Source organism: Notolepis coatsorum (assembly GCF_963971535.1).
Source record: "Notolepis coatsorum genome assembly, chromosome: 17".
Classification (NCBI taxonomy): domain Eukaryota; kingdom Metazoa; phylum Chordata; class Actinopteri; order Aulopiformes; family Paralepididae; genus Notolepis; species Notolepis coatsorum.
Window position 1 is genome coordinate 19,108,397 of NC_140181.1, and position 15,729 is coordinate 19,124,125.

The 15,729-nt window shown below is 42.4% G+C and overlaps 1 protein-coding gene across 1 annotated transcript in view; it reads right to left on the bottom strand.

The window, feature by feature from the left end:
- Window positions 1–964: 964 nt before the first annotated feature.
- dgkaa (diacylglycerol kinase, alpha a) overlaps window positions 965–15,729 on the bottom strand; it is an 86,427-nt gene continuing 71,662 nt past the window's right edge. The window contains exons 19-24 of the mRNA XM_084332751.1: window positions 8,171–8,235; window positions 6,396–6,486; window positions 5,688–5,877; window positions 4,102–4,219; window positions 3,675–3,735; window positions 965–2,266 (exon numbers count right to left, since the gene is read on the bottom strand). Of these exons, the coding sequence (XP_084188877.1) occupies window positions 2,189–2,266; window positions 3,675–3,735; window positions 4,102–4,219; window positions 5,688–5,877; window positions 6,396–6,486; window positions 8,171–8,235 (603 nt within the window). The 3' untranslated portion in view covers window positions 965–2,188. The remainder of the gene's footprint in view (window positions 2,267–3,674; window positions 3,736–4,101; window positions 4,220–5,687; window positions 5,878–6,395; window positions 6,487–8,170; window positions 8,236–15,729) is intronic.

Here is a 15,729-nt window from a genome sequence, read left to right on the forward strand (position 1 = left end):
ATAGCACAGTGTTTGCCAGATGTACCATAATTATCGTCTGTAATTTGCCCTCTCTATGCCTGCCCATTATGTTCTATTGGTTAGAACTGGCAGACGATCATTTTCCTCCAAAAAACGATAATTTTAAGCCTCAGGTACAATAGTTTCACATTTCCCACCCGGCAACACTGTCCTAGCATGATATTCACAGAGTGATTGGCAGTTCTCAACAAGGGGTCCCCTGAGGAGCTTTCGGGGGGTCCCCGGGAAAATGGGGACGTTTTAAAGGTAGAATCCGTAATTGTGCTTTGTTTACTTATTTTGTTTTGGTCCGAGGTGTGGGGTCCGAGGGGAGTTTAGTCACTTATTATACTGTGAATGTCTCCAGACCTCTCTTGGCAGAGCCTGAACCCCCCCCCCCCTCATACCCACTGACATCCCACCACCCACACCAGACCAAGACAAGAGAACAAACAAAACGCAACACCTAGGTCGCGGTTTGACCACATTACAGGATTGACCTTTACACTTGTTTCGTTCACTAGACTTCAGCCCAATGGGAGAAAATAACGTGAGCGACTGCTCCAGTCATAGCTTTCAATCTATCCACTGCTTTCTCCGCACCTGAAGCACACTACCCTGCAGAAGCTAACCGCAGTAACTACACTGCCCTGCAGAAGCTAACCGCAGTAACTATACTGCCCTACAGAAGCTAACCGCAGTAACTATACTGCCATGCAGAAGCTAACCGTAGTAACTACACTGCCCTGCAGAAGCTAACCGCAGTAACTATACTGCCCTGCAGAAGCTAACCGCAGTAACTATACTGCCCTGCAGAAGCTAACCGCAGTAACTACACTGCCCTGCAGAAGCTAACCGCAGTAACTATACTGCCCTGCAGAAGCTAACCACAGTAACTATACTGCCCTGCAGAAGCTAACCGTAGTAACTATACTGCCAGGCAGAAGCTAACCGCAGTAACTACACTGCCCTGCAGAAGCTAACAGCAGTAACTATACTGCCCTGCAGAAGCTAACCGCAGTAACTATACTGCCATGCAGAAGCTAACCACAGTAACTACACTGCAGAAGCTAACCGCAGTAACTACACTGCCCTGCAGAAGCTAACCGCAGTAACTATACTGCCATGCAGAAGCTAACCACAGTAACTACACTGCAGAAGCTAACCGCAGTAACTATACTGCCCTGCAGAAGCTAACCGCAGTAACTATACTGCCATGCAGAAGCTAACCACAGTAACTACACTGCAGAAGCTAACCGCAGTAACTATACTGCCCTGCAGAAGCTAACCGCAGTAACTATACTCCCCTTTAGAAGCTAACCGCAGTAACTATACTGCCCTGCAGAAGCTAACCACAGTAACTACACTGCCCTGCAGAAGCTAACCGCAGTAACTACAATCTTTTTCAAAATTGAGTTATGAGTGAAATTGAACTTCTCAATATCCGTTTTATCCTGTGACAAAGTTTTAGAGTTCAATGCTCTGCTTTAGAGAAAAGGGGTATAAAGAATTGCAGTAACTACAAAATCACTGGATCAAAGAACTTTAGAGGCATTTTTTTCAGTTTAACTGTTTGCGTACTTACTGCAGTTAGCTTCTGCAGGGCAGTGTGTAGACAGTTCGGGAGTTCTGGACTAAAGCCCTATCGAACAAGGGGGGCGTCCTGACGTGTATCAGTGTAGAGGCCCGGGCTGTGAAAAGGGTTGAGACCCACTGCGTTAGGGTCATCCTGTAAAGTAGCCTTGACCGCTGGGGTAGACCTGCCCTGTACAGAGGCAGAGGAAGCCAGGGGCGGAGAGCACTCGGCAAAAAACATTTAGCAAATTTGGTCAAAAATTATTTAGTCGCACTGTAAACAAAAGTATAATCTTGTAAAAGCCTTCATAAAACAATACAATTTACATAATACAATGTATAAATAGAAATGCACCATGCTTCAGCCATAAGCAGGACTCCTGAAGCACTTATGCACACGTTGGCTATAATGAAATAAACATGTTTACTTTGGCTATATTGCAATACACATTCTCTGTCTAAAACATACACATTCTGACATAATAATTTTTTCTTTTATACAAAGAAAGTTGTTTCAGTCCTTTGATGAAGTCTACAGTACAACAAGCACGTGCATACTAGTCATCAATCTAGTGCATACTAGTCATCAATCTAGACTGCAAGCAATTCCCGCTTATTTGTAGTTGAAGAAGCCGGACTTGGCCTGCGGAGCTGTCAGCATACTGGCTTGATTCTTATGTGTGATGTGAATCTGAGGAGAGAAGAGGAAAAAAAAGAAGAAAACAAAAGGTCATTTGATTTAATAACCCACATCATCCAGTGAAGATATTATCATGGAATGTAATTACTCTATACATGTACTATGTATACGGTGTACATACTATGGTCTACCCATATAACTCTGTATGGTAGCAATAGCATGTACAATAGCATCACTGTTTTTATACTTCCTGTTTGTTTGATTGTGAAAGGCGCCACCAAATAAAATGTATTATTATTATTATTATTATTATTATTATTATTATTATTATTATTATTATTATTATTATTATTATATACTGTATATATACAGTATATATATTTATATTTACAGCATGTATATACTGTATATATACATATTTGTTTGAATATACCTGTATACAATCCTTCTATATACCTACTTATACACCTGCATATAACCCATACAACTCTGCATGATAACATGTACAATAATGCTGTATATACTGTATATATATATATTTATTCTTACTGTATAAATATATAAATATATATATACACATCTGTCTGTACACACCTGCATATAATCCTGTATCTACTGTATCACTGTACATATTAATACTATATCTGTATCTGTACATATCCCTTACCCTTGTATATTGTTTGTTTACACTGCATTTTTATTCTATTTAAATGTTTACTTCTCCACTGTACTATAATTCTGTGACCTGTACCTGTATGTCTTCTACTACCTGTACCTCCACTTCCCCCTCCCCCATGCTGCTATATGATACAGAATTTCCCCAAGGGGATCAATAAAGGAATATCGTATCTTATCCTATTTTACCTACTCTTACTAGTTACGATGCTGGCCAGTATGACTTACTACTATAGTGTCTTTATACCTGTATCACTGTACATATTAATAGTAATACTATATCTATATCTGTACATATCTCTTACCTACTCTTACTAGTTACGCTGCTGGCCAGTATGACTTACTACCATAGTGTCTTTATACCTGTATCACTGTACATATTAATACTATATCTATATATTATGTACATAATATCCCTTACCTACTCTTACTAGTTACGCTGCTGGCCAGTATGACTTACTACCATAGTGTCTTTATACTGTACCTGTATCACTGTACATATTAATACTACAACTCTGTACATACATCTGATTAGCACCATTATTACTCAGTAGTAGAAATGTATATATCGTATACCCTGTTCTACTTATCTTAAATTACTATTGCACTTTACTGTTACATTTGCACTCTGGTTGGATGCCAAATCTAATCGAATCGAATAGAATCGAATCAAATCAAATCTAATCTAAGTAGGTTAAAGATTTAAGAAAACAGTAAGGTAAGTAGGTAAGTAAATAAAAGGCAACATGTCATTCCGGTCCATGCCCAGGTGTGTGTCTGTTACCGTGCAGGGAGGCTGCATCCAAGGCTCTCCATCTATCTGCATGGGCAGTGCTTTCTTTGTCCTAATGGAGTTGGTGGAGTACATTACAAAAAGAAGAGGGGGGGGGGGGGGGGGGGGGCAGTGCATTAATTAAGTATCAAGAATGCTAACGACACCCATATTAAAATGTGCACAAACCAAAATGATTGTTATGTTAACAGCCAACTAAGGGCCGTCCTTAGCTTCCGCTTAACGTCAACTTCAGCCACGTTAAGGGCTCATGTGCATAATATGCAGGCTATTAAGAGGGGCTCTTTGGAAGGAGGGCCCCCCCCCCTTCCAAAGAGCCCCTCTTAATAGCCTGCATATTATGCACATGAGCCCTTAACGTGGCTGAAGTTGACGCTCTTTGGGCAAGTCTGGACATGTCCAGAAGCCCAGCGCTCACCTGATGGTCAGCTGGGAGGTCTTTGCTAGCCTCACAGCGCTCTTCAGACCCGTGTAGATCTGCCCCATCTCCATGGCTCCTTCCAGGCCGACCACCTCTATCCGCCGGTCGCTGAGGTCTGCAGGTAAAACATGGTAATGCTGAACATTAAGTGCACAAAGGCAGTACGTTTTTTCCACTTTGAGATCGGCATAAATACTGAAACTTATGGCTGATGATCACTTATATAATAATAATAATAATAATAATAATAATAATAATAATAATAATAATAATAATAATAATAATAATAATAATAATATAATAATAATAATAATAATAATAATAATAATGACACTGTTCATATTTTTTGCACAATTGCACAGCTCTGTCTATTCTATTTCACTGTTTTTTTTCTAATTTAGTGAAAGTGTATAATATTCTACTACATCCTGCACAATTGTACAGCCCTGTCCTATATTATATTCTATTGTATTTTTATTCTAATTTAGTTTATATATTCTATTTAATTTTATTCTACTTTAATTTACAGTTTTTAATGTTGATGCACCAAATGACCAAAATAAACTCCTTGTATGTGTAAGCTTACTTGGCAATAAAGACTTTCTGATTCTGATTATTATAATAATAATACTACTAATAATAATAAAACAATAACTTATAATATAGCGTATATATTATAATATATTATTACATGGTGTTTTCACATTCGCCGAAATGCTTGCTTGTGATTGGTCAATAGCGCTCGTCAGCGGTCCGTTATTACTCGATAACGGACCTCTGCCGAACAATAATGACCGCTGTGCGCAGCTGTAGCAATCAAGCCCACTGTCATCAGTGCAATCAGACCACAGACCTGCCGGCTGCCGCCCCGGTGATGACAGCGGGAGCGACAGAACAGAACTGCGTCTGTATTTGATCTCGTCTTGTCGATGGTGTACAATGAATTAGGTATATTGTTAGTAAGTTAGCCATGTAATAAGCGGGATAATGTATAGCTATACTCGGTCATTGTCGCAAAATAATTGACCTTCACTGACGTTTAAAACACCTCGGCGAGGCGCCTCGGTATTTTAAACTCCGTGTCGGTCAATTATTTTGCGACAATGACCTCGTAGCTATACATTATCCCTTGCTTACATAATCATTATGTTTTAACTTTCACTTTAAGTCGATAATGTGCAATTGTGACACCTGCTGGTCGTGAGCGGTAGTCCCACAGTGTTTTCAATATGAGTGTCTTCACTCTGTTGCATCTGCCTGCAGACTTTCTGCAGAGCTCATTTTTGGTGGCTGTCTATTTAGTTTTAATAATAATAAAACAATACACTTTATTTGTATAGCACTTTTCATACAGAAATTGCAGTTCAAAGTGCTTCACAGCAGTAAAAAAATACAGGCATAAGCGAGCATAAAAAAGATAGAGAGGTAGCAAGGTAAGGTAAATCACAGTTTTCCATACTTCTGAGGTCACAAGAAGGTGACCAAGCCGGTCACACCAGACCATTTGATAACCATTGGTCTCAGTTGGTTCTGTATTCGCTCCGGAACATAATTCATTACTAGAAAAAGTACACATTGCTCACCTTGCGAGGTGACCTTAAGAACCTCGGGGTCCACTATGACCTCGGGCTCCTCGGGGCTCGTCAGGCTCTTGGTGTCCCCCCCCTTCTTGGTGTCCCCCCACAGGTTGGAGCCGCCGTGCATGCTGGGAATGTTGAGGACAGCGACCCCCTCCAGGGACAGACTACTCAGGTCAATTGTGGTGCCACAGCACTGAGAGAGAGAGAGAGAGAGAGAGAGAGAGAGAGAGAGTGAGAGAGAGAGAGACAGAGACAGAGACAGAGAGAGAGACAGAGACAGAGACAGAGAGAGAGAGAGAGAGAGAGAGAGAGAGAGAGAGAGAGAGAGAGAGAGAGAGAGAGAGAGAGAAAAAGAGAGACATTTCAATCTTGTACATTGACATGCCAAAATGAAAAGATATGATTGTTGATCATCTGGAATGTGGACAGTGTAATATAATAATTTATCATCATAATATCATCATGTAGATCATTCTGTGAGGACCGTCTGGACTTAACCTCTCAATTACACGCTTATTCCAAGTAACTGGACCCGGTCGAGTATCACAGTTCAAACCAAACCATCTCAAATATATATATATCAGAGTGCAGTGTGTGAAAATAGCCGATGCATCTGAATAAAACATTACATAAACATTTGATAGTAAAAATAAATAAATGTAAAAAAGGTAATTACAGTATGTTATTTTGATGCTGACACAAAGTTCTCACCTCAATTGTAAGACACTCGTTGAGTTTCTTGCAGGAAGCAGAGATGGTTTCCGACGTGGCAAACTCAAAGTACCACAACTTGTTCTTCATTCTGGATCCAAGAAGAAAAGTCAGTTTATAAAGAGCAACGCGTATAAAGAGCAACGTTTATAAAGAGCAACGTTTATAAAGAGCAACGTTTATAAAGAGCAACGTTTATAAAGAGCAACGCGTATAAAGAGCAACGTTTTGTCACAGTGACCCCAGACAACAGTGACCCCAGAGACAACAGTGACCTCAGAGACCAGTGACCCCAGAGTCAACAGTGACCCCAGAGACCAGTGACCCCAGAGTCAACAGTGACCCCAGAGTCAACAGTGACCCCAGAGTCAACAGTGACCTCAGAGACAACAGTGACCCCAGAGACAACAGTGACCTCAGAGACAACAGTGACCCCAGAGACAACAGTGACCCCAGAGACAACAGTGACCTCAGAGACAACAGTGACCCCCAGGGACAACAGTGACCCCAGAGACAACAGTGACCCCCAGGGACAACAGTGACCTCAGAGACAACAGTGACCTCAGAGACAACAGTGACCCCAGAGACAACAGTGACCTCAGAGACAACAGTGACCTCAGAGACAACAGTGACCTCAGAGACAACAGTGACCTCAGAGACAACAGTGACCCCAGAGACAACAGTGACCTCAGAGACAACAGTGACCTCAGAGACAACAGTGACCTCAGAGACAACAGTGACCTCAGAGACAACAGTGACCCCAGAGACAACAGTGACCTCAGAGACAACAGTGACCCCAGAGACAACAGTGACCCCACAGAGACAACAGTGACCCCCAGAGACAACAGTGACCTCAGAGACAACAGTGACCCCCAGAGACAACAGTGACCCCAGAGACAACAGTGACCTCAGAGACAACAGTGACCCCAGAGACAACAGTGACCCCAGAGACAACAGTGACCTCAGAGACAACAGTGACCTCAGAGACAACAGTGACCTCAGAGACAACAGTGACCTCAGAGACAACAGTGACCTCAGAGACAACAGTGACCTCAGAGACAACAGTGACCTCAGAGACAACAGTGACCTCAGAGACAACAGTGACCTCAGTGACCTTAAGCCCACAGACCACACAGCATTAAGCCCAGAGACCACAGCATTAAGCCCACAGACCACAGCATTAAGCCCACAGACCACACATCATTAAGCCCACAGACCACAGCATTAAGCCCAGAGAGCACAGCATTAAGCCCACAGACCACACAGCATTAAGCCCACAGACCACAGCATTAAGCCCACAGACCACACAGCATTAAGCCCACAGACCACACAGCATTAAGCCCACAGACCACACAGCATTAAGCCCACAGACCACAGCATTAAGCCCACAGACCACACAGCATTAAGCCCACAGAGCACAGCATTAAGCCCACAGAGCACAGCATTAAGCCCACAGACCACAGCATTAAGCCCACAGAGCACAGCATTAAGCCCACAGACCACACAGCATTAAGCCCACAGACCAGAGCATTAAACCCACAGACCACAGAGCATTAAGCCCACAGACCACACAGCATTAAGCCCACAGACCACACAGCATTAAGCCCACAGACCAGAGCATTAAACCCACAGACCACAGAGCATTAAGCCCACAGAGCACAGCATTAAGCCCACAGATCACAGCATTAAACCCACAGACCACAGAGCATTAAGCCCACAGAGCAGAGCATTAAGCCCACAGAGCACAGCATTAAGCTCACAGAGTACTGACTCACCTGCTGTTGAACTTCTGGGGGTGCTTCTCCCTCATGGTGTGAAAGCGGTGGGCGATGGAGGCGTCCTGTCAACACACTGACATGATCAATAACATAATTTAAACACACTGACATGATAAATAACATCCTGTCAACACACTGACATGATCAATAACATCCTGTAAACATACTGACATGATCAATAACATCCTGTAACACACTGACATGATCAATAACATCCTGTAACACACTGACATGATCAATAACATCCTGTAACATACTAACATGATCAATAACATCCTGTAACACACTGACATGATCAATAACATCATTTAAACACACTAACATGATCAATAACATCATTTAAACACACTGACATGATCAATAACATCATTTAAACACACTGACATGATCAATAACATCATTTAAACACACTGACATGATCAATAACATCCTGTAACACACTGACATGATCAATAACATCCTGTAACACACTGACATGATCAATAACATCCTGTAAACATACTGACATGATCAATAACATCCTGTAACACACTGACATGATCAATAACATCCTGTAACACACTGACATGATCAGAACATCTGATAACATCCTACAGCCGGTTAACCCTTTCACTACCACACTACAGACGGTTAACCCAAACTTCCCAAAGGTCAGTGAATTCCACGACCACAACACCAGAGGGAGTTCCACAAATCATGTTCAACCCAGATTCGGCTCAAACAAGGGACTAAACACATTTCGCAATTATGCCACAACAATGTGGAACACCCTACCCACAGCCGTAAAAGAATGTGAATCCCTACCCACCTTCAAACCCGCTCTAAAAGAGCACCTACGGAGGCTGCAATTCAAAACTGGCCCGGTAAATGTACAACCCCCCCCCCACCCAAGCCCCTCCAATGTACAGTTTCTTCCCCCTCAAATGTATATATTATTTTCTTTTAGAAGCTCTGTCTCTGAAACAGTACTGTATATTTGTATGTCGTGTATGTCATAAATGTCATGATGAATTGAAAATGGGGGACCCTGATGTAAACAAGACGAAAGTCTTTCTCTGGTCTGCATCCCCTTAACAATTGTGTGTATTGAGCCGTACTGTATTGTACCCATTCTGCAATCTGTTAATAAAGTTTTCAATCAATCAATCAATCAAAGGTTAACGTTATGTAGTGTGGTAGTGAAAGGTTAACGTTATGTAGTGTGGTAGTGAAAGGTTAACGTTATGTAGTGTGGTAGTGAAAGGTTAACCGTCTAGTGTGGTTTTGATTTGATTTGATTTGATATTTTTTATTTTCGTGTCTTACATACAGATGTATGCCCAGCCCATATGGGCTTACAAGACACATAACAATAAGTATATAATAATATACTTTACCAATTACTTAACAAATTACATAGACCAAGATGGCCATAAAAAAAGAAAAATACAAGAAAATACAATAAAACGTAATATAACACAAGCTGTACTCAATGTAAATAAACAGAAAAACAGAAAAACAAGGTGAATTCAAATACAATTATATAGGATACAGTGTGTTTTGTCTCAGGTGCCATGCCTTCTCCAAAAATCCTGCAAAACCGAAGATGTCCTCCACAAAAAAAACAACTCAACATACAGCTCTCAGACTGCCAAAACAAATCTGGGTTTGCAATTTGAATTTTTTCAAATAAAGCCCTCCTCAAAGTGGTGTACAAAGGGCAATAAAAAACAAAATGATATTCATCCTCCACCACTCCCAGATCACACAGAACACACAGCCGCTCCTCCTCAGGTTTACCCTGGAATCTACCCACTTCCACAGCCAATGGCAGGGTGCCAGACCTCAACTGGGCACACAGAGACCTCCGTCTTCTCTTTAAGTTTAACATTACATAAGGTTCAGTAAAATACTCATTTTTAATTGCAATATATTTTCTAAGTTTAGGTTTTTTCAAAATCTCCACCTTCCACTTATCCTGATGGATTGTTGATAATTTTGTTTTAATTATGTGAACCTTACACTGCAAATTGTTCATAAAAATCATACTCAAGTCAGTAGAAGAAAAAATCATAGACATCTCTCTTGACCAGGGATGACCGTGTGCTCTGTCCCAATTAAAAATCTTTTTAGTCACCCTGCCATTTGGTGGTAGTGAAAGGTTAACCTTCTGTAGTGTGGTAGTGAAAGGGTTAACCTTCTGTAGTGTGGTAGTGAAAGGTTAACCTTCTGTAGTGTGGTAGTGAAAGGTTAACCTTCTGTAGTGTGGTAGTGAAAGGTTAACCTTCTGTAGTGTGGTAGTGAAAGGTTAACCGTCTGTAGTGTGGTAGTGAAAGGTTAACCTTCTGTAGTGTGGTAGTGAAAGGGTTAAGAAAGTTCCAAAGAGCGCATTTTACATTTTTACAAGAATGTCTTCCATTGTGTCTGGTATGATAGGGTGGGTTGTGTCTGGTATGATAGGGTGGGTTGTGTCTGGTATGATAGGGTGGGTTGTGTCTGGTATGATAGGGTGGGTTGTGTCCTGTATGATAGGGTGGGTTGTGTCTGGTATGATAGGGTGGGTTGTGTCTGGTATGATAGGGTGGGTTGTGTCCTGTATGATAGGGTGGGGTGTGTCCTGTATGATAGGGTGGGTTGTGTCTGGTATGATAGGGTGGGGTGTGTCCTGTATGATATGGTGGGTTGTGTCTGGTATGATAGGGTGGGTTGTGTCCTGTATGATATGGTGGGTTGTGTCTGGTATGATAGGGTGGGTTGTGTCTGGTATGATAGGGTGGGTTGTGTCTGGTATGATAGGGTGGGTTGTGTCCTGTATGATATGGTGGGTTGTGTCTGGTATGATATGGTGGGTTGTGTCTGGTATGATAGGGTGGGTTGTGTCTGGTATGATATGGTGGGTTGTGTCTGGTATGATAGGGTGGGTTGTGTCTGGTATGATAGGGTGGGTTGTGTCTGGTATGATAGGGTGGGTTGTGTCCTGTATGATATGGTGGGTTGTGTCTGGTATGATAGGGTGGGTTGTGTCCTGTATGATAGGGTGGGTTGTGTCCTGTATGATAGGGTGGGTTGTGTCTGGTATGATAGGGTGGGTTGTGTCTGGTATGATAGGGTGGGTTGTGTCTGGTATGATAGGGTGGGTTGTGTCTGGTATGATAGGGTGGGTTGTGTCCTGTATGATATGGTGGGTTGTGTCCTGTATGATAGGGTGGGTTGTGTCTGGTATGATAGGGTGGGTTGTGTCTGGTATGATAGGGTGGGTTGTGTCTGGTATGATAGGGTGGGTTGTGTCTGGTATGATAGGGTGGGTTGTGTCTGGTATGATAGGGTGGGTTGTGTCTGGTATGATAGGGTGGGTTGTGTCCGGTATGATAGGGTGGGTTGTGTCTGGTATGATAGGGTGGGTTGTGTCTGATATGATAGGGTGGGTTGTGTCTGGTATGATAGGGTGGGTTGTGTCTGGTATGATAGGGTGGGTTGTGTCTGATATGATAGGGTGGGTTGTGTCCGGTATGATAGGGTGGGTTGTGTCCGGTATGATAGGGTGGGTTGTGTCTGGTATGATAGGGTGGGTTGTGTCTGGTATGATAGGGTGGGTTGTGTCTGGTATGATAGGGTGGGTTGGCCTTCTCTTGCAGAAAGGCGCAACAAACACTCGTATTTATTTATTTTTAAAGCCATTATTGGTCAGCAACCTGTTTATATCTCTTCACTGCTAGATTGGAATATTGGAACCTATTCAACTAGATCAAATGACCGGATGGTTCTTAGGGTTCCTCCAGTATGTTCTGATCTGATGACTGGATGGTTCTTAGGGTTCCTCCAGTATGTTCTGATCTGATGACTGGATGGTTCTTAGGGTCCCTCAAGTTTGTTCTGATCTAGGGAAGTCAGCTTTTTCCTTTGATGCCTCTGACTCTTGGAATGTCCTCCAACTCTCTCTGAAGTTGGAGGTTCTCCTTCCCTTGGTATGTTTAAACGTATGATTTCAGACCATTGTGTGACGACCTGTAACTTTTTATTATTTTTTATTATTACTCTTTTGAGTACACATTTCTGTGAATATTGCTTTCTATTATGTACCGTTTACATTTGTACAATTGTCATTTCTGTAAATGAGGGAAACCTCAGAAGCTCACGGTTTTAAATAAAGGTTGAAATGAAGATTTTTTTTTAATCAATATGGTGGAAGAAGAACAACAACAAATGAACAGAACGGGGCTATAACGGTTATGTCTTTAACACTAACTCACCACCCTTGTGGCTCCCTGGTCATGAAAACTACTTTTTTAAAATATTTTGTGTGTGTGTGTGAGCACAGCGGTGTCTGTGTTTATTATTATTTCATGAAATTGGGAAAATATCTTAATTTTACATATATGTTCATTGTGTCAAAAGCTTATAATATGAAACACTCTAAAACAATAGTTATAGTGTTTAGTGTCTTGTTTACCCCTGGTCATTTTTTCTACTCCCATCCGCTCCCATGTTAAAACGGCATTTTTAACCATTTTTAAATCTGCTCTCATTCGTTAAATTCTCGATATATTTACCAAATGCTTGCATATTCCACAACCTAATGACACAGTCTAACGTTAGGGTGTGCTGTTACCGATGTAAAACACATGGTGGCGTAATTGCTCTACAGATAACTTTGCCACAATTCAGGGGAGGGTGAGAGAGGCTGTTGCGGGCTTCCGGTGATTGAAACTGCGGATACATGGTTTGGGGGGGGGGGGTTTGGAGCGAGTGGATTTTCAACACAGAACCAGAGGCGAACCGGACCCCGTAGTCCACAGCGTGCCATACGCCGAAACACGAGCCCCCCATAGCCGGCGCGCTCCAACGAGGAAGTGCACTTGCCGGAGCACGTCTGGTCCTCCTCCCACCAGCGACCAGAGTTCAAGATTCCAGCCGTAGAACCACTTGGAACCGCCCGCAGGACATTTAGGTATCTATGAGCGCTTAGTAACGCTTCGCCTCAAAGCCGTTTCTGGCCGAATTAGTCATCGAATCTTTAATCTTTTTTTAATTCATATTCAGAGGTATTTCGTCGAGATTTCATAACGGTTAAGGTTGCGGCGGAAATGTGTAGAAATATGGTAAAAAAAACATTTATCCGTTTTTTTTCGATGAAAAAAGACGTTGTATCAAACAAACACAGGGGGGGGGCAGGTGGCGCACGGAGATTACGTTCGTCACCAACACCGGGAGACACTAGGATTCGCCTGTTCGAATCCAGCTCCCGGCGTTGCTATCAGCTTGGCTGGCCCCTCGCACTGATACAATTGGCTGTATCAGGGGGTGGGAAAGCTGAAGGGTGGGTCCTGGGCGTTGTGGACAGCGACCCCTACAGTTCGGTCGGGGCGCCTGCTCAGCGAGGGTTGGATCTGAGGAGAGATAGTGTGGCCTCCCCGGTGAGAACCTGCGCGGCCAGGTTGGCCTGCCCCAGGCTGCACATGCGTCGGAGGAAAGCATGTGACAGTCTCCGGTCTCCCGGACCAACAGTAGGGGAAAGTACGCAACAACCAGAAAAAAAAAAAAAAAAAATTTTAGTGGTTATAATTCCGAAATATGAGTAATCTGTTAGAGATATATTGAGATTATGCTATTACTGTTAATCATGGGGGGGAAAAAGTTTTAAAAATAGTAAACAGTTAGAATTATATGGCTTTAAACATGAGCCATCATTTCATCTCCTAAGCCCAGTGTGTGTCAGCAGTTCTAGGGAGCCACAAGGGTTAACACTAACTCACCACTCTTTAACACTAACTCACCACTCTTTAACACTAACTCACCACACTAACTCACCACTCTTTAACACTAACTCACCACTCTTTAACACTAACTCACCACTCTTTAACACTAACTCACCAAACTAACTCACCACTCTTTAACACTAACTCACCACTCTTTAACACTAACTCACCACTCTTTAACACTAACTCACCACTCTTTAACACTAACTCACCACACTAACTCACCACTCTTTAACACTAACTCACCACACTAACTCACCACTCTTTAACACATTGGTCGCCAACAACGTCATAATTCGTTATTGCCCGCCATGCATTGAACGCCAACAACGTTGTTGGGATCAATATTAAATTTTTTCGCCATGGCATTCATAATTCATCCAGCCTCCCTCCGGGACTGCAGCGGCACCCTGTCTGATATTGCAACGCCTCAATACCGGCGCCTGGTGGATGATCGGGCGAGTTACACTCCACACCAAACCAGAATTGGCGCTGGTGCATCGAGGAAATCCCTCCGGCAGTACTATCTTGTTACGTGGATCAAGATACACAATCGAGTGCATTGGGATCGCTTTCGAAACGCAATAATCTATATGATTTCGGCGTTTATTGCGTCATACAAACGGGAAATGGATCTAGCAGATCGACGTCAAATAATTGGAATATTTTTCCTCCAGTCTCATCGGCAAACGGTAAGAGGAATATAACGTTATTTTCAGCTTGATTGTCCATTTCTTTGTTTGCAATCCATCTGATCAATATATCAACCCATACTAAATAAAGCAGTTACTGACGATCAAGGAATTATAACCCCCCCCCACCCCCCCTTTCCTTCACGCATGATGAAGCATAATGTATCATCTATCATATACATTTAAATTTTTTAATATAGCGTGTATAGGAAATAAACGCCAATCGATAATCTATCATTATGCTTCAGGGCCTGTAACTCACGTTTTTGGAATTACAGCAGAAAAGCTTAAAAACATCCTTATATTCTCGACGGTATTAACACAACAATGTATGAATGAAAAAATATAACGTTCCCACATCCGGAACGATAGATACCCGATGTTGAATGGGCCATAGTAATGTTAATATAGCTATAATATTAAAAAAGTTATAGCCCTGCAAAGAAGGTAAACATCTCCATAGGCTTACAGCGGTGGCAGACTGGGTATAATGATGGGCATACTGCGTGGCAATCAAAGTGTTAACACTAACTCACCACACTAACTCACCACTCTTTAACACTAACTCACCACACTAACTCACCACTCTTTAACACTAACTCACCACTCTTTAACACTAACTCTTTAACACTAACTCACCACTCTTTACACTAACTCACCACACTAACTCACCACTCTTTAACACTAACTCACCACACTAACTCACCACTCTTTAACACTAACTCACCACACTAACTCACCACTCTTTAACACTAACTCACCACACTAACTCACCACTCTTTAACACTAACTCACCACACTAACTCACCACTCTTTAACACTAACTCACCACACTAACTCACCACTCTTTTTTTTTTATCCACTTTTTCTCCCATTTTCTATATTTTCTCCCATCCCAATTTTCGTATCGTCCAATTCAACCCTCCCCTGTCACGGACGCTGTTTCTTGCCTCCCACAAGCCGGCTGCAATGTGGACTAAGTCATACATAGCACAAGTCCCCTCCGGTACTTGAGGTAACAGCAGTCGCATCTTTTCACCTGCACAGCTCGATCTCTCAGTGGCGAGGAGTAACGCGTGGGAGGCTCACGCTGCCCCCGACACTTCCTGATTCTACTGCGCAGGCGCAC